At 41.0% G+C, this 21,927-nt stretch overlaps 1 protein-coding gene across 2 annotated transcripts in view; it reads right to left on the reverse strand.

Annotated features, from left to right (window-relative positions):
- The window catches only part of LSAMP (limbic system associated membrane protein), a 1,187,184-nt gene that overhangs the window by 371,181 nt on the left and 794,076 nt on the right, over positions 1-21,927 (reverse strand). For both annotated transcript variants that reach the window (XM_030203921.1, XM_030203920.1), the window contains exon 3: positions 9,869-9,994. In XM_030203921.1, coding sequence (XP_030059781.1) covers positions 9,869-9,994 — 126 coding nt within the window. The remainder of the gene's footprint in view (positions 1-9,868; positions 9,995-21,927) is intronic.

The raw sequence follows: 21,927 nt of genomic DNA on the forward strand, positions 1-21,927 counted from the left end.
TGGAGTACTCGTCGCGAATTCATCAAGGGTCCGCTGGACTGCTTGGGAGGCTCTGGGCGCAGTCGGTAAGCCCCTAACCAGCCCTTTCCTTTTTGTATGGGGCATAGTTTGTAGTTTAAAAGTAATTTCAGGAAAATAGGAATAGAAGTCCGCAGAGCCCCGATGCGCGTTAACGAGTAGCGTCCGCCATCTTTTCATCATTTTAACTTCAAAGGTTTTACATTCCTGGATGGTTTTGAAATTTCCTTTTAGTATTCTCACCATAAAGTCATTAGTTCAGTGCTCTGGTCTGGCAAAATGCTGTCCTACAGAGATGTCACCCTGGTTGGCACTATAGTTTTTGATGTGGTGTTTGTGTAGATCCAATCTTGTCTTAAGCATTTGACCTGTCTCTCCAACATAGCATCCTTTTTCACATTTTTTGCATTCAATAATATATACTACATTTGAAGACGAGCATGTGTATGGTCTCCATATGCTGAATGTCTTTTCCCATGTGAGTGACTGTGAGGTCCTGTGATATGTGTTGGCACAGTTTGCAACTCGATATAGGAGGAGTGGCCTAGTGGTTAGGGTGGTGGCTTTTGGTCCTGAGGAACCGAGTTCCATTCCCACTTCAGGCACAGGCAGCTCCTTGTGAGTCTGGTCAAGTCACTTAACCCTCCATTGCCCCATGTAAGCTGCATTGAGCCTGCCATGAGTGGGAAAGCGCAGGGTACAAATGTAACAAAAATAAAAAATATCTTGTAGGGACATGTGCCATTCTCTTTTTCAGTTTCTACTGGGAGTTTTGTTTTCACTTATTTTTGTTTCAGATTGGTGGTTGCCGAAAGGCCAGCGTAAGTGGAGCTGAGAATATCTCTTTCAGTAATTCATCATCCTGGAGTAGTGGCTGTAGGTCTTTTATGATTCTTCTCTGTTATTCTAGCTCTGGATTGTAAGTCACTATAAGAGACACTCTCTCTCGGGCCCTTTTACTAAGCCGCGTAAGTGTCTACACGTGCCCAATGTATGCCAAAATGGAGTTACCGCACAGCTATCGCATGACCCTTGCGGTAATTTCATTTTTGGCACGCATCTGCTATGTGCGCCAAGCGGCATTTGGCGCACATATATCATTACCATCCGGTTACCACATGAGACTTTACCACTAGGTCAATGGCTGGCGGGAAGGTCTCAGACCCAAAATGGATACGCGGCAATTTTGATTTTGCCGCACATCCATTTTCGGCAAAAATGTTAAAAAGGGCTCTTTTACAGGCACGCTGACAAAGATTGGTGTGTGCCCAAAACCCACGCCTACACTACCAGAAGCCATTTTTCAACACACCTTAGTAAAAGGACTTGAACTACTACTATTACTATAAATCATTTCTATAGCGCTACCAGTCATACGCAGCGCTTTACAACTACAGTAAGTTTTATCTGGGTATTTTAAGGGAAGAGGCAATCTTCTTGGAGATTTATTTTGGTTGTATCCTTTCTGTATGAAGGATTCAGTCAGGGTTTTGAGGTGTTTATCTCTGTTTTTAGGGTCAGAACAGATGTGGTGGTACTGTGTGGCTTGGCTGTGTATAATAGATTTATTTGTATATGAAGGGTGGAAGCTATAATTGTGGAGGTAGCTGCATCTGTCAATCTGTTTCTTCTATATAATTTTTATATAGTCATTGTTGATAGAAACTGTGGTGTCTAGAAAGTTGACTTTTCTGTGGAGTAATCAATTCTCAATTTGATTGAGGGATCATATGTATTGAAAGAAGTGCAAAATTGTTTGAGAGTCTCTTGTCGCTCAGTCCAAATCATAAAAATATCATCAATATACTGGTAATATTTTAGGGGTTTAGTTGGATATGTATTTAAGAATGTCTCCTCCAGTTTTGCCATGAAAAGGTTTGCATATAGTGGTGCCTTCCTGGTGCCTATAGCAGTGTCTATGATTTGCAGATAAATATCATTATTGAAATGGAAATATTTGTGAGTTAGAATATAAGAATATAGGAGTAGCCATACTGGGTCAGACCAATGGTCCATATAGCCCAGTATCCTGTTTTCCAAACAGTGGCCAAGCCAGGTCACATGTACCTGGCAGAAACCCAATTAGCAGCCAAATTTCATGCATGCGCTAAGCATGTAGATGTCCATAATATTCATATGGGAGTCTACACGGTTAGCGCATGCTAAAAACGCTAGCGCACATTAATAAACAGGGCCCTTAGCAACATAGGGCCTCTTTTACAAAGGTATGCTAGCGTCACCAGCTCGTGCTAAAAATAAGCATGCACTAAATGCTGGAGATACCCATATATTCCTATGGGCATCTCTAGCTTTTAGCTAAAATCGCTAGCGCGTCTTTGTAAAAGACCCCATAGTAAAATAGTAAGTGATGGCAGATAAATACCTGAATGGTCCATCCAGTCTGCCCAACAGTCACATTCATTATCAATTCAACATTAATGCCCAACAGTCATATTCATATTTGGGCGCATGAATACAGGTATTCTATAACTGTGAATTTGATTAATTTTGTAATAGTTTCATGTGTGTATTGGTGATCCAGGGTGGATGTTTTTAGGAATTTATCACATGCAGCTATGCCATCTGCATGGGGAATATTGTTGTATAGTGATTCTACATCCATTGTGATCAGAAGAAGACCTGGTGGTAGCTGCTTGATGTTTTCCAATTTGTTCAGAAAATCTGTGGTGTCTTGTATGAAGCTGTTTGTTTTGTGCACTAAGGGCTTAAGAATCCCCTCTATAAGTCCAGATATTTCCTCTCTGAGCGTGCCAACACCAGGGTTTCCAGGTTTATGAATTTTAGGTAGCATGTAGAATGTGCACACAGAAGGGTGGTTTGGTATGAGTTTCTTTAGCTGTGGTTGTACTTACTTTGGGAGTATTTTGATAAGATTTTACAACTGTTTTGTATAATTCTGTGTGGGGTTCTTAGTCTATTTCCTATAGTATGTGTTGTCTGAGAGCTGTCTGTGTCCTTCTTCAATGTATTTTTGTGTGTTCATAATCACTGCAGAGCTTCTTTTATCTGCAGATTTGATGACAATATTTTTATTATTTTGCAGGTTTTTTTTATGGTAGCGTGTTCTGGTGGAGAGAGGTTGCACAGAATTTTCTTTGTTTGCTGGAAAGTTGTGATTTCACGCACTTTCTTAAACTTTCTATGTAGTTGTCTAGTTTATTGTTTTGCCCATAATATGGAGTGAAATGTGTATTATTTTATTTAAAATCATAATCCAATCTGTTGGGAGACTCTCTATTGTGGAAATGTACTTTCAGACAAAGTTTCCTAAAGAATTCATTGAGTTTGCTGGAAGGACAAAATGACAGTCCCTTAGAAAGTACAGAGATCTCATGGTAGTCAGAGAGGTTTATTATCTTCATTTGATTTGCACTTCCATCAGTGTGGTCAGTTGGAATTTGCCTGCAGGGGATCTGCTGACTCCCATATTCTCCTGGTGTGTCTGAATTTTGATTTTCATATTCCTCAGATGGATTGGAAAGTGTGTCCAAGCTGTTTATTTATTTTGTTTTTATTTGTTACATCTGTATCCTACATTTTCCCACCTATTTGCAGGCTCAATGTGGCTTACATAATACCGTAGAGCCGTTCGCCATCTCCGGCAGAGAAACAAGTACAAACAGTTATAGTGGTCGAAGATGGTTCACGTGTTATAGACATGTTATGGATTCATAGAGAGGAAGAGTTGTGTTAGTGATACAAGAAGAGATGCTGCTCTCTCTGTGATTCTGCAGGAGAGAAGTCAGGTTTTTGTTTGTTTGTTTGTTTTTTTTTGCTTTCTTTGGAAAGCAGTTTGTTGTTTCTTAACTTGGATGTCTTGCAGTTCCTTCCTCAGTTCATTTCTCAGTTCATGACTAGTATGTTTGCAGAGGTTTTTTTTTTTTTTTTTTGGCATAGTCAGAATTGTAAGTAGTGGCCAAAGGCTTTTTGATCTTGTGTCCAATGGGAATGATACGGACATTCTCTTTTAAGATATGCTTTTGTAAAGTTGCGCAGTAGCTCAGACAGGAAGAAATGTACACATTAAAACAAATTTATGACTGAGATGATATATGTTACTACTTTTTACTTGGCTATATTCTCTGGCCATGAATGGGTGGCCACATGTGGAGAGGGAAGGTTGACACATTAATTGAATCCAATAGTAACAAAAAGAAAAGAAAAAAAACTTAACTTGTGGCTTTCTCACTAACTTGACCAAACCCAGGAATCAGTGACCTAAGTTTGCTGAGGGCCGCTCATGGTGGGGGATGCATTAATTGCAAATAGTCTTACCCCTGTATTCTTTATAAGGTGCAGCAAGTAGCACGCATTAAATTGTGCATGCAGCTAACTAAGACATGCTACTCAATTGAGAAATGAGTCAATTAGTCATGATAATTGACTAAGGACAAACAATAATCATCACTAAATGGCAATAACTGGAATTTGCTTCTTTTTAGGCATGTTCTAAAACGAGGTGCATGTAAAATCCAACGAATGTAACTGAAAAGGGGGCGTGGCCAAGGGGGAAGTGTAGGCATGTTGGGGTGTCAATCACATTCAAGCGCATTGTTATAGAATTTGGGGGAACATGCGTACATTTAGGCTCGGGCATTTGCACCAGGTTTTCAGTGGCATGAATGGCTGTATGTGAGTTCCACGGCCTATGCGCTATTCTATAAACTATGTCTTATTTTAGACGCAGTTTATAGAACAGAATTAAGCACGTTATTCCAACATGCCCACATTTAAGACGCCTTATATAAAATTTGGCTCTTCATGTGTGATAAGGAACTTTTCTAAGAGGAAACTGCATGGAGACGTGGCGGACATGCCCCCAACAGTTACTGCACATCCTTTGCACTTACTGTATGTTAAGTTTTGTATTTAATACACGGCATGTGCAAAAATATTCTGTACTCTAGTAAATAGACTCAAAAGTATTTTATTTCATCTATTTATAAGTTACAGAACTATACAGTTCAGTACTGGCAAGGAAAACATACAAACATTGCCATAAGCCAAAAAGTGTGACAGGAAATGAAGAAAATGTCACTGATATTTAGAGGACATTTTCCAAAGTGTCGTATGTAGGTAAATACCTACAGTACCTGAATGTAACTATTACTGAAAAGATGTGAGCTAGATCTTAAAGTCTTTAAGCATTTTATTCCAGTTAATACGCTGCGTGAAAACAGCTCTCCCTCAATGCAACCAAAAGTCCATGTGGTCTTCCACACTGAAAGGAGGTGTTCCCAGAAGCATGTTTAGATTGGGGTAAGGAAAAGTAGACATGTATCTGGCATTTTCAAATACATGATTGTGCTTTTCCAGCAAAAAACCTGGTGAAGCAACCATATATAATTTGTACTCATAGCAAGTTTTATAGTGAAACTGCAATATACACTTTTGTTTTGGAAATTTGTGCAAACTTTTGGAAGTCTTTGTCCCAGTTAAGGAAGTATAAACATTGTCCCCTTCATGAGACTGATTGCAACAGCTTGCCTATGGGCTCTTACTTGCCACAACAGGCAACACCATAATTCACAATTACTGCCTTATAGTAACATAGTAGAAGGCAGATAAAATCTGTATGGTCCATCCAGCCTGCCCAACATGGCGACTAGTACTGAACCTGCCTCTCCATGCAGGTTGCACTACTGTTTACTTTCAAATTGTGAAGGTCATTTAAGCTTTTTTTGTTTTTTGTTTTTTTTTTTATTGCTGTGATTCCATCTGTATCATATCTCCCTCCTGGGCAGGGGTTCTCAATTCATTCCTTGGGACATACCTAGCCAGTCAGGTTTTCAGGGTACCCGTGAAAGAGATTTGCATACAATGAAGGCAGTGTATGCAAATTTATCGGAAGCATATTCCTTGTGTGTATCCTGAAAACCTGACTGGCTAGGTGTGTCCTGAGGATTGGTTTGAAAACCACTGCTTTAAAGTAATATTGCTGTACACCGCCTTGAGTGAATTCCTTCAAAAAGGAAGTACATATTTCCTAATAAATAAATAAATAAGCATCTGTCTACTAACTTTTTCCATTAAATAGTATTAGCTCACTGCAAAGAGATTTCACTCCCTTTCTAAAATTAGGTCAGCTAAAATAGGGGCCCTTATACAAAACCGCGTAAGTGTCAACTCACACCCAACGCGTGCCAAAATGGAGTTACAGCATGGCTACCACGTGGCTCTTGTGGTAATTTCATTTTTGGCGCGCGGCCGATATGCGTGGCCAAAAAATAATTTTTATTTTTGGCCGTGCGTATTGGACGCGCGCCAAGTGGCATTTGGCACACATATTTTTTTACCACCCAGTTACCATGTGAGAGTTTACCACTAGGTCACTGGCTGGTGAGTAAGGTCTCAGACCCAAAATGGATGCGCGGCAATTTTCATTTTTGCTGTGCATCCATTTTCTGCAAAGATTTTTAAAAGGCATTTTTTGTAGGTACGCTGAAAAATAATTCTGCGCACACCCAAAACACGCAGCCACACTACCACAGGCCATTTTTCAGCGCACCTTAGTAAAAGGACCCCATAGTGATGAGTATCAGCTTAGAAGCTCACAATATGTTGCAGAGGAACAGCTAAGTTATAACATACCAGGCATTGCTGAGGATTAAACCAGAGGATAATAAATGAGGTTCATGTGGGTTCTCACTGGTCTTCCGCTCAGCCATCTCTCTCCTCTCCAATCTGTCCAAAATTCTGCGGCACAACTTATTTTCCGCCAGAATCGTTATACCCATACTAGCCCACTCCTCAAGTCACTTCACTGGCTCCCTGTCCTCTTCCGCATTCAGTTTAAACTTCTCGTACTGACCTTTAAATGCATCCACTCTGCAGCCCCCCATTACCTCTCCACTCTCATCTCTCCCTACATTCCTCCCCGTGAACTCTGCTTACTGGACAAATCTCTCTTGTCGTCCCCCTTCTCCTCCACTGCTAACTCCAGGCTTCGCTCCTTTTCTCTCACGGCACCTTATGCCTGGAATAGACTTCCTGGACCTATACGTCTAGCTCCATCTCTTCCTGTTTTCAAATCTATGCTGAAAACCCACCTTTTCACTGCTGCTTTTTAGCTCCCATTACTTCCCTCACCCGTAACTGTCTTGTCTGTCTGTATTATTTAGATTGTAAGCTCTTTTGAGCAGGGACTGTCTCTTTGTATCAGGTGTTCAGCGCTGCGTGCGTCTGGTAGCGCTATACAAATGCTAATAATAATAATAATAATGTGGGAAGCAATATCTCTTCAAAGACTATAGTATGAATAACACCCTCCTACCTGCTTTATGACCTCCTGCACAGCTATCCACTCACAGGTGGCCACCCTGGGGCTGATGTGGCCTGATTTCAAAGCTTGCTCTCCCCATGGGAGATCGCTTTAATTACTGTTGACTTTACAAAGCAGCAGCTGCATGGTAGCAAAGATAAATAATTTACTCCAATTGATGGGGTTCTCTAATAATAATCATACTAATAAGGCCTGATTTTAGCTTCTTTTTTTTTTCTTTCCTTTCCTACAGTTACAGTGTGGTGTTCACTTGCATTCAAACAAAGCCCTGATTTTTGCTTTTGTTGGAAAATGTCCACAAGGTTTCAGAGAACTGTCAACATATCATAAGGGTTAAACTGCTAGTAGCTTAACTGCCTTTGCTCCTCATACAAGGAAAGAGCACACATATCAATAAATGGACTTGAGAGAGCAAATTATTCTGCTCCATTTTTTATTAAATTTAGCATAGCCTTTTGCTCTCATAGTGTGTGTTTAGAGCTGGTTTGTGATGTAAATTCCTAGAATAGTTCCTGAAGTCAGTAGCACATGTTTAGTGGTGGGATGGGATGGGGGGGGGGGGGGAGTACAGCGATAATTCCAGTTAGTGGGGAAAGATGGTATGGCTATTGCTTTTAATAAAGTTAATTTATATATAAGATGTATGCCACACTTAAGAGGCACACAAAAAAATGATTTCTGCTCTATAGAGCTTGCAATCTAGTCAAGACAGATGGATAAGGCCAATAAGTATATGAAGAGAAGCAGGGATAAGATTAAAAGTCTCAAAGATGGATTAATAAATTGAGTTTAAATGGGGACAGGGATCACCTTATCTAAATGGAAAAAGCTATGAGAAATCATAAACAATCTACAGAGTGACTTGAAGGACTTTACTTCAAACTTTTCATTTGCACATCATAGACAGCCTCTTAGCTCTTAAAATATAGCCCATCTCTACACAGATATTAGGAGTCACAGCAAAACTCTGAAATCAAGACAAATACAATGTCAACTTAAACTTGTACAATCCTCAGGCATGTCCAGAGACACAGAACGATGAGAAGTGGTACTTCTAAGTCACATCAAGTCATGCTAAAGAGGCAACACAGAATTTGGTATGAGATATAACAGTGTGTTGGGGACACTTGGCAATAGTGATCATTGCATGATAAAATTTGACAATAACTGGAAGGAGGACACTGAAGAAATCCACTATACTAGCATTTAGCTTTCAAAAACAAAAAGTCTATGAACTACAGTCATTTGCTACCTAGCTTACATTCAATTCAATTCAAATTAGGTATTCTATACTGCTAATATCCCCAATTAGGGTCCAATGTGGTTTACAACTTTTAGAATACTGCACATGGAACAAGGCATGAAAAAACTAGTCAGAAGGTTGGAGGAACGAGAGACATGAGCAGGGGGCTGGTAGAAAAATGGGTAGGAAGACTCTTGAGTACCATGTGGTGACAGAGTTCAATGTGACGTTTTTGGAAACAGAAATGTTTTTAGCTTGCTCCTAAAAATGGATGCTCTTGAGCTGTGTACTTACTTTATCTTGTGACCCTCATCTGATAAGTTTTCTGAAATCACCAGTTAGTTCTGACCCACAACTTTCAAAATGCTCTTGGCATACATTGAGTGCAAGCACCAACCTTCACTATAAATAACAAACTCTAAAAATGTGTTCTAGCTGATGACCCTTTTACAGCAGAGCTATCTTCCTGGAGCTGATGTCCCTGTTACTATATGCATTGCATAGCATGAACAATTTCAAACAGTTTACTACTATCAAAGTTCACTTATTCAGCCATGGGAGAATGGTTAGAAGGAGATGAGAACAGGATAACCTTTCAGAATAATGTGATCCTGTAGATTAAAATACAGAAGTGATGTGGAGGATGATTGACACAAAAAATACAGTGCACACTCTAACTTATGCTACTTTCAAAACTGCATTTAAATGAAGACACTATGACCAGGGCAGAATGCTTGCATATTTAAAATGTATAAATTCCACATAATTAGAATGTCTTATGCATGATACGTAAGGATGAGGGTCAGAAATGATCGCCCCATCATCACATGTGAGATAGTGTGGAACAAATTTAGGGGTCCTTTTACAAAGGCGCACTGAAAAATGGCTTGCGGTAGTGTAGGCGCGGGTTTTGGGCATGTGCTGATCCATTTTTTAGCGCGCCTGTAAAAAAGGCCTCTTTTTTTGCCAAAAATGGACATGCGGCAAAATGAAAATTTTTATGGCTAAATTTTATGGCTGTATCTATTTACGCTGAAATATATTTCTTCAGGTTTGACTTTCTACTGCACATTTCAAAGCATTTGTAAAGCAAATTTCCTAGTAGATTTTTATTGTTTAGTTGGAGTAGTAAGACTTCAAATTTCTAGAATGCTTTGTGCTATATGTTAAAAAAATATTAGAGGAAAAACATCTTGCTATTCACAAAGTTATTAGATTATTCAGTATTATTTCCCTTAATTAGGTCTACATCATGACATTTATGTTCCTCATGCGACATGTGGCTTGACCCTTCCATTCAGTACCTGAAGGACTAAGGTGTCTCCAGGTGATAAGTGGCTCAGGACGTCCATTTGCCTTGCACACCAAGGTCAAATTGCTGCCCTCGTTCACAGTGATGTCAGAGGAGATGTTGGAAATCTTTGGTGGCACTGTCAAGACACAAAAGGGTATGGAACATGAAAAACCTCCAAAACCTAAGAGAGGTGCCTGTACTCATACAGAATTAAAATATGCCCAGATTAAAACTCACTCAGAACCATGCCTGATAGAACTCTACATTCTGTCCTGTATTATAGACACATAGCTTCAAAACAGCTGATATGTGGAGCAGTAGAGCATAACCTTTTGGAAACAGACCCCCCCACCCGAAATTTTATAAATGGTGCCCAAAGTTAGGCTCGCAGTTATAGAATAGGAACAGTTACGTGGACAACATCAGGGCTGCATTTCGATTAAACTTTTAATCATGATTAATGGTATGTTTCCCCCCTCACTACAGTTCCTTGTGACTCTAGGCAAGTCACTTAACCTTCTATTGCCCAGAGTCCTGAAGAGATGCAGTGGGAACAAAAATAAATAAATACCTTGAATTGTGTGATTAATCTAATGATTAATTGCGATTACAAATTTTAATCTAAATGCAGCCCTAAGTAAATTAAAGAATAAAAAGTCATGAAAAGATAAAAAATACAAACATATTAATGAGTCTAAAACAGCATTCAGAATAGCTATAAATAGTCTTACAGTTTTCACAGCCACGTCAGAAATGTAGCCCTAATTTAATGACCTAATTAGCATTAAATTGCAATAATTGGTGCTAATTTGACATTGTGCTCATAACAGATTTATGCCTCTATTCTATATATAGGGCGGCACACCTAAATTCTCTCTTGCACAAATAAAAAAGGGGCTGTTAACATGGGAGGAGCACGGGTATGTGAGAGGCATTCTGACAATTCTTGTGTACACTTTATAGAATAGTTGCATTTAGGCATCCAACTGCCACCATATATGCCAGCTACGGACATGGCGTAAGTGGTTGCATCTAAAGTTTGGTGCATAACTGCGGATTTATGTTAGTATTCTATAACAGAATTGGCGTGCAACCCTGCCATTACAGAATACTAGCTTAGCACCTAACATTTAGCAACCTATGTTGAATTTACCCCAATCCAAATATAGTAGGGATGTGCATTTGTTTCATGGCATTTCCTGTCATGAAATGATAGGAACCCCCCCCCCCCCCAAACCTCAGGGTTTTCCCATGTCAGGGTTTTCCTCAGGGTGCACTATTGAGCATTAGTGCACATTGTTGAGCAACAGGGTGCACTATTGAGAAGTAGTGCACACTGTTGATAACATTGTCCCTGAAATGCACAAACTTATTAAAAAAACATTCTAAATGTCATGGGAAACTATAAATAAAAGAACAATTTTTGGCCTGCACACCCTAATTTATAGTATTGGCTGAAAATAAAAACCTTTAGATGGCCATAATTCAGATTTCAAAAAGTCCAAGCTGAGTTAGCAAGAACATTTCAAAATATGGGATTGCCTCATGGTTCAGCATGTAATGTTACATGCTACAGTAGGGTACACTAGAGTTCAAATCACCTGCCCCATGGATCTGGGCAAAGTCAGGTGCATTATAAAGGAAATGAACTCATGGTGCAGGAGGAAGGGAAATCAGCTGCAGCTTCTACAGCAACTGTGGCTAGTAAATATCATGGCACAGAGAGTTAGTTGTAAATCAGATATCTTTCTAGCTTGGAAAAGTAATCAGTGTTGTTTCGGGTATGTCTGGGATGGGATCACTGGGTCATAACAAGGGAACATTGAAGGGGGAGAGGAAAGTCTGGGCCATTGCATTTTGTGAATGGGCTATGCATTCCAGCTCATTTCCCCACATTTTTAACAGAATGACTGTGCATCACACAACACATTATGAAAGAACACCATTTTGCATAGATGATATACTGCAGTAATATAATAAAGTTATGCAGCCATAACTTTTAAATGAACCTGTATCATATCACAGTAACTTGGGAAATTTCCCTCTTGGTTGTCAGCTAAAACAAATTATAATAATTACAGTAAATGAGCAGTATATGAGAGCAAATAACAGTAAAATGTAATTAACTATATCTTGCTCTCTCCCTAACCATTCTTCATCACAGATGTACAGAGTTCAATTTTCTTCTCTTTTCTACATCTACCGTATTGTATTTCCAAAGCAGTTCTGCATTAGTTCAAGATATTTTTTTTATAAAGGAAGATAGTCACTGACTCAGATTGAAGTTGTGGAAGTGAAAAGGCACATACCTATGCAGTTAAATATCAGTAGTAGTAGTAGTAGTAATAGTTAGCACTGTGCATTAAAACTGATGTGAGTGAAGGAGTAGCTTAATGGTTAGTGCAGTGGATTTTGCTCCCGGCAACCTGGGTTCAATTCCCACTGGAGTTCCTTGCACAAGTCACCTAAGGGTCCTTTCACTAAGGTGTGCTGAAAAATGGCCTGCAGTAGTGTAGGCACAGGTTTTGGGCGTGCACAGAATCAATTTTCAGCTCACCTGTAAAAAAGCCCTTTTTAAAATTTTTGCCGAAAATGGATGTGTGGCAAAATGAAAATTGCCGCTCATCCATTTTGGGTCTGAAACCTTACCACAAGCCATTGACCTAGCAGTAAAGACTCACGTGGTAACCGGGCGGTCGTGTCCGATAAGCATAGCAGAAAATAAAAATTATTATTCGGCTGAGCACCAAAAATGAAATTACCACAAGAGCCACGCGGTAGCCATGTGGTAACTCCATTTTGGTGCATGTTGGGTGCACATAGAAGCTTAAGTGGCTTAGTAAAAGGGCCCCTTAACCCTCCATTGCCCCAGGTACAAAATACTTAGATTTTGAGCTCCCTAGGGACAGAGAAAATACCTGTATATAATGTGTACAGCGATACGTGCATCTAGAAGCGCTATAGAAATGATTAGTAGTAGTAGTAGTAGTAGTAGTTTATATAACATTTGTCTAACCTTATGCCCTCATCAAACCAAGCCCTGACTAGATTTCCATTTGGAGCTGTAAAGGTTTTGAAAATAAGGTGCTAGTCGAGATGCTTCATCTGCTATCTGAACTGCTTGTACCACAGTTTAATGTTTAATAATAATTTGATATACCATTTAATCTGGAGAACACGTCTATGCGGTTTACAATAAAAAGATTAAAAACATTAACCCCCCCATTTACCAAGCCGCGCTGCCGACACAGCTCACTTAGGGGGTCTTTTACTAAAGCTTAGCTCAAGTTATCTGCAGCAGGGCCTATTTTATTCCTGTGGGCCCTGCTGCAGATAACTTAAGCTAAACTGTAGTAAAAGACCCCCTCAATGTGAGTGGGTGCGTCAGCATTAGCGCGTGGCTTAGTAAACAGGAAGGCTAATTGGAAAAGAACACCAAAAATCAGATAGGAAAGAAACAAACACACAAAACACACTCATACTTTAAGTTTAAAAAAAAAAAAAGATAAAGTACAAATTGAGTAGTAACTATGTAGGCAATGGATTAGACAAAAACCTTGAGACACTGCAACCAAATGCTTGTATAAAGTAGTATGTTTTAAGATGAATTTTCTATATGACATTTCCAAATAGAGGGAGGGAGGTCATTCCACAGTTTGGGAGTAATAAAATAAAATGTAGAGTGTAATGAGTGAGTTTTGGGGAGGGTAAAACCTCATGGTGTGAGCCCTACAGAACGAAGGTCTGTAGAGGGAGTACAAGGGATAGTTCTTGGCTTCACACCGCCTGCTTTTGTATTCATGTTTTAACAAATAGTAAGCGTGTTCCATTTGTGTAATGTAAAGGCAGCATTCAATCTTTACTTTTTATAGAGTTTCAATATATGCATTTGTACATTTATTTCACCTCAGTTTGTAAGTTTTTTTTTAAACATATGTATATATTTTCTCCACAGAGTTGTATTTATTTATTGTGCATTTATTACTATTTTTAATCTTGACATTTTTGTGATTTCATTACCATATATATTGCCAATCTACATGGTTTTCGTCTGTTGTTTTGACAATTGTATGTTTGTTACATTTATTTAATAACCTCAAATAATTGTATTCATACTGATATTTGTTTTTGTTATTTATTGTTTTTACTTGCTGTTTTTGTACAGTGTTGTTGACACCTGAGGCAGGCTGTCTTATCCGCCAAAACACGGTCCTTTGTCATTCCCTACTCCTTCCTTTGCATCTTAGATACGTCGTAGGGATCCTTTACCTGTTTTTTGGTGTTGCATGTCATGGGTGTTTTATCCAGTGATGCGTGCATTTTATACAAAAAAAATGTGAGTGTGGCAGAGTGCACTCAGGCACACTCACTTAAGCCCACCATGGAGTGGACATAGGTGGCTTTGCATATAGTTTGGTGCACCAATGCAACCTTATGCCTCTATTCTATTTACAGAAATGGCACTAATTGCTAGATTCTATATAGTGTCTAGCGTTCCATGCTGAAATCTAAGCGTATTCCATAAGTACATAAGCATTGCCATGCTGGGACAGATCAAGGGTCCATTGAGCACAGCACCCTGTCACCGACAGCGGCCAAAAGAACAAGCAATTTGTCCCGCCCATCCTAGAAATACTGTATTCCCTCGTCTATTCAATAACATTCTATGGCTTTTTCCTCTAGGAAGCCATCCAACCCTTTTTTGAAGTCTGCTAAGTTAACCGCCTTAACCACCTTTTCCAGCAGTGAATTGCAGAGTTTAACTACGCGTTGAGTGAAGAAAAATTTCGTTTTAAATTTACCACACTGCAGCTTCATCGCATGCCCCCTTGTCCTAGTATTTTTGGAAAGGGTAAACAGATGCTTCACAACGACCCATTCCATTTCACTCATTATCTTATAGACCTCTTCATATCTCCCCTCAGCCGCCTTTTCTCCAAGCTGAAGAGCCCCAGCCTCTTCAGCCTATCCTGATAGGGAAGCCGTCCCATCCCCTGTATCATCTTTGTCGCCCTTCTCTGCACCTTTTCCAGTTCCACTATGTCTTTTTTGAGGTGCGTAACATAATTGGCTTAACAAGCTGATCAGCATCGATAAGAGCACCTAACAAGCAATAATGAGCACTAATTGGCAATAATTAGAATTTACGCGCACAACTCGCCAAGCATATTCTGTAATGACTGCGCTTAAATTCTAATGCACACAGTTCAAAAGGGGTGTGGTTATAGGTAGAGAAATAGGTGTTTTGTGGGCAATCCAAAATTTACATGCGTAGTTGTAGAATATGGCACAGTACATTTAAATCTATGTGCATATACCATGGCTAAATCTAGGTGCTGTTTATAGAAAATGTTTAGCCGGAAATGTTTACCTCGCGGATTTGCAGCCCTAAGCGTGGATTATTTTGTGGTGCCTAATTTATAGCATTAATATATAGAATTGCTAACCTACTCTTTTCTTCCTTGAAATGAAAGCTACATATTAGTCAAAAGTCTAGCTTAATTTCTCATCCAATAGCTTTCCAATTAGAAGGTGTAGCACTAACATGAAATGTGTATACATCTCCTAAACCTTTTCTATCTTCAATCGTCTCCTTCCATCACCTGTGCCTTCTGGGAAAATAATTCCTTTAAAGTTCTTTCCTCTTTCTTTCTCTCTCTCCCTGGCTCTCCTTTTCAGAATTTGTGTGAAGTCAGGAATGAAACCAAATCATTTTCTGCATAGCTGGGCACAGAGTAAACAGATCATGAGGTCTCTTCAGTGTGGGGCTGATGGAGCTCTGGAGAATTGTACAGAACCTAAGCCATAGAGTCCAGCTACTAAGCTGAGTGTAGTGAACAGGGGTGTGAACAGGCCAAAAAAAGTTTCACTCATGCTCCTTATACATTAAATTTTCCTAATTTTCAGGCATATTTTTAAATGTTTGTTTCACCTATTTGTTCTTTGTGTGCACACTGTATGGATGCTTGAATGTTCTTAAGAATACAAATAGACATGTGTGATTTCATAGGTATACATGAATTTATTTATTTATTGGGATTTATTAACCACCTTTATGAAGAGATGCACCCAAGGTGGTGTACAGTAGGTACTGTTTAACATCAAACTTACAATTCTGTTAACAGCATAACAATAGTAAAATGTACAAGTATAAACATAAATACAATGAAAGAGGAATGAAACAGCAAATTGAAACCTAATAATAAGACTACCATGAAACAGTATAAAAAATATACACATTTAACAGCACTGAAATTCAAAGAACAGAGATATAATATGATGTCAGCAAAATACTAATGAAACATCTAATAAGCACATATTAGATGGATGCAAGTGATCTGCACTCATTTCATATTTTTAGGCACCCAAATGAATCGAATGCATGCTCACAAATGCACACCCCTACTAGTGAATTTTTTCTATTATAGTCCTATCTTTGAGACGAAGGGGTAATTCTTTTAAGGTTTTTGAGTATGGAAAACTGTGTTTTATAACCAGAAATGGACATTTATAATGGATTATTCCCCTAATTCTGAAAAAAAAAAATCACCCAAAATTGTGAGTGCAAATGTAGGTGTGTTCCCAATTTGTGAATGCAATTTAATAGAATGACAAGCCAATTAGTGCCAATAATTGGTTAACAATTAATTATTGGCAATAATTAGATTTAATTGGAACTTACATGCCCAAAATGTATGCATGGCCCAAAAAAGGAGGTGCAGAAATGGGAGGGTCATAGGTGTTTCAGGGTCGATCAGGGGTTTGGTTTTGAGTTACACATGTAATTGTAGTATAACATAAGAACATAAGAATAGCAATCCTGGGTCAGGCCAACAGTCCATGTAGCCCAGAATCCTGTTTCCAACAGTGGCCAATCCAGGTCACAAGTACCTGGCAGAAACCCAACAAGTTATCAACATTCTATGCTACCAATCCCAGGGCAAGCAGTGGCTTCCCCAATGTATGTCTCAATAACAGACTATGGACGTTTCCTCCAGGAACTTGTCCAAACCTTTTTTAAACCTAGATATGCTAATCGCTGTTACCATCTCCTCCATCGGTGAGTTCCAGAACTTAACTATTCTTTGAGTGACAAAATATTTCCTCCTATTTGTTTTAAAAGTATTTCCATAAAATTTCATTGAATGCCCCCTGATCTCTGAGTGTAAATTTAGTTTATGGGCATTTGCACCACACTTTCATTGGTGCAAATGGCGGCACCTAAATTTACGTGCGACCTGAACTTTAGGCATGGCTTATAGAATACTGCTTAAGCGTTTTTTCAGCACCAATTTTTTAGATGCCATATATAGAATCTAGCCTTATATTTATGCAAAGTGATATGCATATACGGTATATTCATAAATTTCTCCAAGCTGAGCAGAGGCATTCCCAGGGACGATGTTTGGATTTACATGTAGATTCTATACAATATGTTCACAAGCATGTGAAATAAACTGAAAATGTGTGCATGTTCAAAGCAGGTGCAAGCATGTGCAACTGGTTCCTGAGGGGTCTGCACATTCTTTTCCCTTTAAAAAATGTGCATACCTGCAGCCTATGTTAGACAGCCTGTTATAAAATTATCCTTTCTAAGGATCCTGACTTCCACCTGTCCTTTTTTTTTGTTTCTATTTAAGCTTGTTCCCTTTTCTCTTTTTTTTTCTCTATTTGAACTTGCTACCTTTTTGCTTTTGTTCTCTCTTCTCATAGCCAATTCAGGACTACCGCCCAGCTACCGCATGGCCCGGGCAGTAATATCATATTTTACATGTGCCCACTACACGTTCTGGAAAATTCCACTTTAATATCTTAAAGTGAAGGTTCTTGATCTAGTCGGCTTTTGGGCACTCTTCTCTTGGGAGTGCCCCTAAACCAACTAGATCAAGAGTCTTCACTTTAAGAAGAGTATTAAGTAAAATAAGAAAAATAAGTTAGTCACTGGATTAAATATATGATTCTTATGAGTTGGATGTAAAAATAACAACATAGGAAGGCGGCGGCCATTGAACCGAATGCGATTTGAGTATGTAAGTCTCTGCGCAAGAGTTTGTGGGTGCACTACAGTACTGCTGAGGTTCATTGTCCAACACACTTATCTTGACTTTTTGGGCTGGATTTTGAATGATATCTATAAGATTATTGGATATCTGAAGGGAATTCATTGTGTACAAACCCAGCATATATTTTATTTGAAGCCCATTTTTGGTTGATTGCAAATCTATCTCATGAATATTCATTGTGGATATCCTAAAAACCCGATGGGACTAGGTGTGCTTCGAAGACTGGGTTGGGAATGGCTGCTATAAAGTAGCATGTAAGAGCTATGGCGCATAGCTGGATGGGGACTGTACACATGTGCTGAGCATGGGTGTGCCATGGGTGTAGTGCCAAGCAATGAATGAAACTTATAGAGTACTATCAATTGCATGCATTGCATGGCACACTTAGACATGACCACTTATACCAGTCATTGACCTGGCAAAAATGATAGTGCCTAACATTTGATGCACCAAAGCAGGTTTACTCAAGTGTTCTATAACATCTTAGGTTGTTAGGCTGTATAGAGAGAGGTGTGACCAGCAGAAGAAAGGGGGTGTTGATGCCCCTGTATAAGTCATTGGTGAGGCCCCACCTGGAGTATTGTGTTCAGTTTTGGAGGCCGTATCTTGCTAAGGATGTAAAAAGAATTGAAGCGGTGCAAAGAAAAGCTACGAGAATGGTATGGGATTTGCATTATAAGACGTATGAGGAGAGACTTGCTGACCTGAACATGTATACTCTGGAGGAAAGAACCAGGCACACCCATTAAAGGGGGGCCGACCACAACCGGGCTGAAGGCCAGCGAAGACAGAAGTGTGGGGGAGGGTACAGGGAGAGCATAGCTAGAAAGCAGAGGTAGTAGTGGGAGGGAAACAAGGGGTAGCAAGGGGAGGGGGCAGGAAAGAAGGGGAGGAGCAAGGGAGGAGGAGAGAGGAATTTGAACTGCACAGGAAGTACTTTTGAATTTGGAAGCAGGAGAAGAGCAACCCTGGGCAGCAGCTCCTGAAATTTTTACAGGCACATGTTTTGTGTCTGCCCTGGGCAGAGCTTGTGCAGAGTACAGCCAAAGAAGCTCTTACAGCAGAGCACGATATTCCAGCAAATTGAGAACAAATTTTACGGTATGTAGACATTTAAAACTTTGTGCAGCTGCAAGGCATTTTAGCTTTCTCCTGCCGACCCCCATTTAGCTTTTCCAGGATGGCCGGCCATCTAGGGTTAGCTGCCTATCTCACGACATTACGCACACTAGGCTAGAGTCCCACATACGCTGCCCATGGCGCATGGCAGATGGGTTTGCCACAGCGCGGTTGCCGTTTTTGGCCGGCCATGCAGTGCTCACAATCCGCAGTGCATAGCACGGCACTGAGGCATGACTCGGAAGACCTTGTGCACAGTACTGAACCGAGGCGCAAACGATCTCAGGGAGACGAAAACACCTTTAATGGTACGTCATTTTTGCTCTTCTCCTGCCTCAGCGGCACACCGCACGTTAAGATGCGGTGAAGGCCGGCCACTAATACTTGGCCGACAGTTACGCACTATACGGCAACGGACCTTCGAGCCCCGTTGTGGCCGGCCACGCCGTGTTATCTAATTCGAAAAATTAATGCGTTATAAGCTGTCCATGCCAATACGGCGACGGACCTTAAAACCCGTTATGGCTGTTGATTGTTCTACAGGCACACGTGTCTAGGCCCATTTCGGTTGATCCGGCAGACCTAGTGCATAGCACGGCACTGAGGCATGACTTGGAAGACCTTGTGCACAGCACTGAACCGAAACGCAAACGATCTCAGGGAGACGAAAACATCTTTAATGGTACGTCATTTTTGCTCTTCTCCTGCCTCAGCGGCACACCGCATGTTAAGATGCGGTGATGGCCGGCCAATAATACTTGGCCGACAGTTACGCGCTATACGGCAACGGACCTTTGAGCCCCGTTGTGGCTGGCCACGCCGTGTTATCAAATTCGATAAATTAATGCGGTATAAGCCTTCCATGCCATTACGGCGACGGACCTTAAGCCCTGTTATGGCCGGCCACACCAGATTTTCGATGTAATGCAGCAAAAATGAGTACAGTATAAGTCGCTCATGCTGTATAAGTCGCCCAGGCCACGCAGAGCTATACAAGCCCCATTGTGGTCGGCCACACCGTGTTATCTAATTCGGTAAAATTTAGTGCGGTATAAGTCGCCCATGTTGTATAAGCTGCCCATGTCACGCAGCACTACGGCCATGCCATGTTTTCTACTCGGTCGACTACGCTTCATCCTAAACGTTACTTACCGGCGCCATGTCTGTATGATTGGCCTGCCATGCGATATTTGACATGCGGGTTTTTGCAGAAACGTCCACATTGCGATCCTCGCTAGTCAGGGTCTTCTCTTGCGGGCCACTTAGGGGGAGTCCCAAATTGGCGGGACATGCGCTTCGCTACGCGTTGTAATTGCCCGCCCATACAGTCGGCCATTAACCTACAGAGGCACGTACAGCAGCGGTGAATTTCGATAGGGTGGCCATTTGCATGAGTGCCGATAGTAAAAACGGTGGCCACTTTCAATACACCACCCATTCCGACTAGCAGTAAAATTTGGAAAAGGCAGCCAGTTTTATGGCGCAAAAATTCACTAGAATGGACATTCCAAATACAAATTTAACCGCAGCGGCCACCTTGGATACCGCACGCATGTGTCTTTGACACACGGCATAGGCTGGAACAATTGATATCATACCGTTTGGTGCCAGCATAGCGGGACACAGTACTTAGGGGCATCAGACAAACATATCGGTTACAGTATGCTACTCTCAGCTGGCGTTAGGACCAGGTCCACAGTGTTAGTCCTAGAGGGTCATGTGCACTTAGCGGCCATTTTGACTAGAGTGGCCACGTGGACTAAAGCAGCTAATTTGAAAACGGTGGCCATTTTGATAGAAGGACCACCGGTCTTACTGATTTTTCTGCCGGATTTAAAGGGGCCCGGCCATTTTAATTTTAGCGGCCCAATTTTGCATACGGCAGCCGTTTTGACTACCAGGCCAAATTTGAATGTAACAGCCATCGCCCGTGGGGCTTTAGGCCGGCCATTTAAGGAAGGGCGCACTGCGCAGACAGCATGCAGTCGGATATGTAGCTGTGAGCAAGGAGGGTACAGTTTACACAGGCACCATAGGATGCACGCAGCGATTGGGGAAGCCGGCGTCACCACAATCAGTTATTATGAGGTCATTTTGCTTTAAATTGTCTAATCTTTTAGTCTCTCCATTGCAGTAATGTCATTGTAGTGTGCGAAGGAGACCTATGCACCAGCAAGGCCAGCCAAGCGGCCCACCAAAACTCCGCCAGCTAAGACGCGGAGTGCTGCGGCCCCAGACCTTAGAAGTCACAGTGGACCTACACCACAAGCACAGACGGTGCGGGGGCCTGCAAGGGAGGTGGCAGCACCGCAGACTCCACCTCCATAGTTGCGGGGCTACCGCCAGTACCGGCAAGGGGTAAGTCTAATGACAGCACCACACTCCTTCCAGCGCAGATGCATGACATAACTAGATATGCAGTAGGGGACGATAAGAACGGGTAACGGAGCCCAATATGGCAGGACAGAATGCGGTTGTGGCACCAGTCGGTGCACAGGGGACCAGTCAGGATGTGGGAATACTTAATCACAGGAGCGATGCATTAGGTACCCTTCTCACAATACAGGTGGATTGATATCTTCTCCCTCCTTGTGTGGGAGTTGCATGAGGAGGGTACCGTAGGCAGGGATAGCGTAACAGATAAGACCCCAAGATATTCGGGTCCTTTATGGACTGATCGTAGGCTGTTCACATACTTAGGACACTCAGCTGTTCACATACTCAGGACACTCACTATAGTGAAGGAAACGGAAAGGGGCCCGGACTTGGTGTGGGATATGGAATACAATTTTAAAAGGGCATGAGATATTTAGGGGACAGGCATGGCTTAACTAAGATATTAAATTTACAAGAAAGCAGTGCAGACAATCCATTCATATCGGGTCAG

This window comes from Microcaecilia unicolor, chromosome 5, assembly GCF_901765095.1.
Source record: "Microcaecilia unicolor chromosome 5, aMicUni1.1, whole genome shotgun sequence".
Lineage (NCBI taxonomy): Eukaryota > Metazoa > Chordata > Amphibia > Gymnophiona > Siphonopidae > Microcaecilia > Microcaecilia unicolor.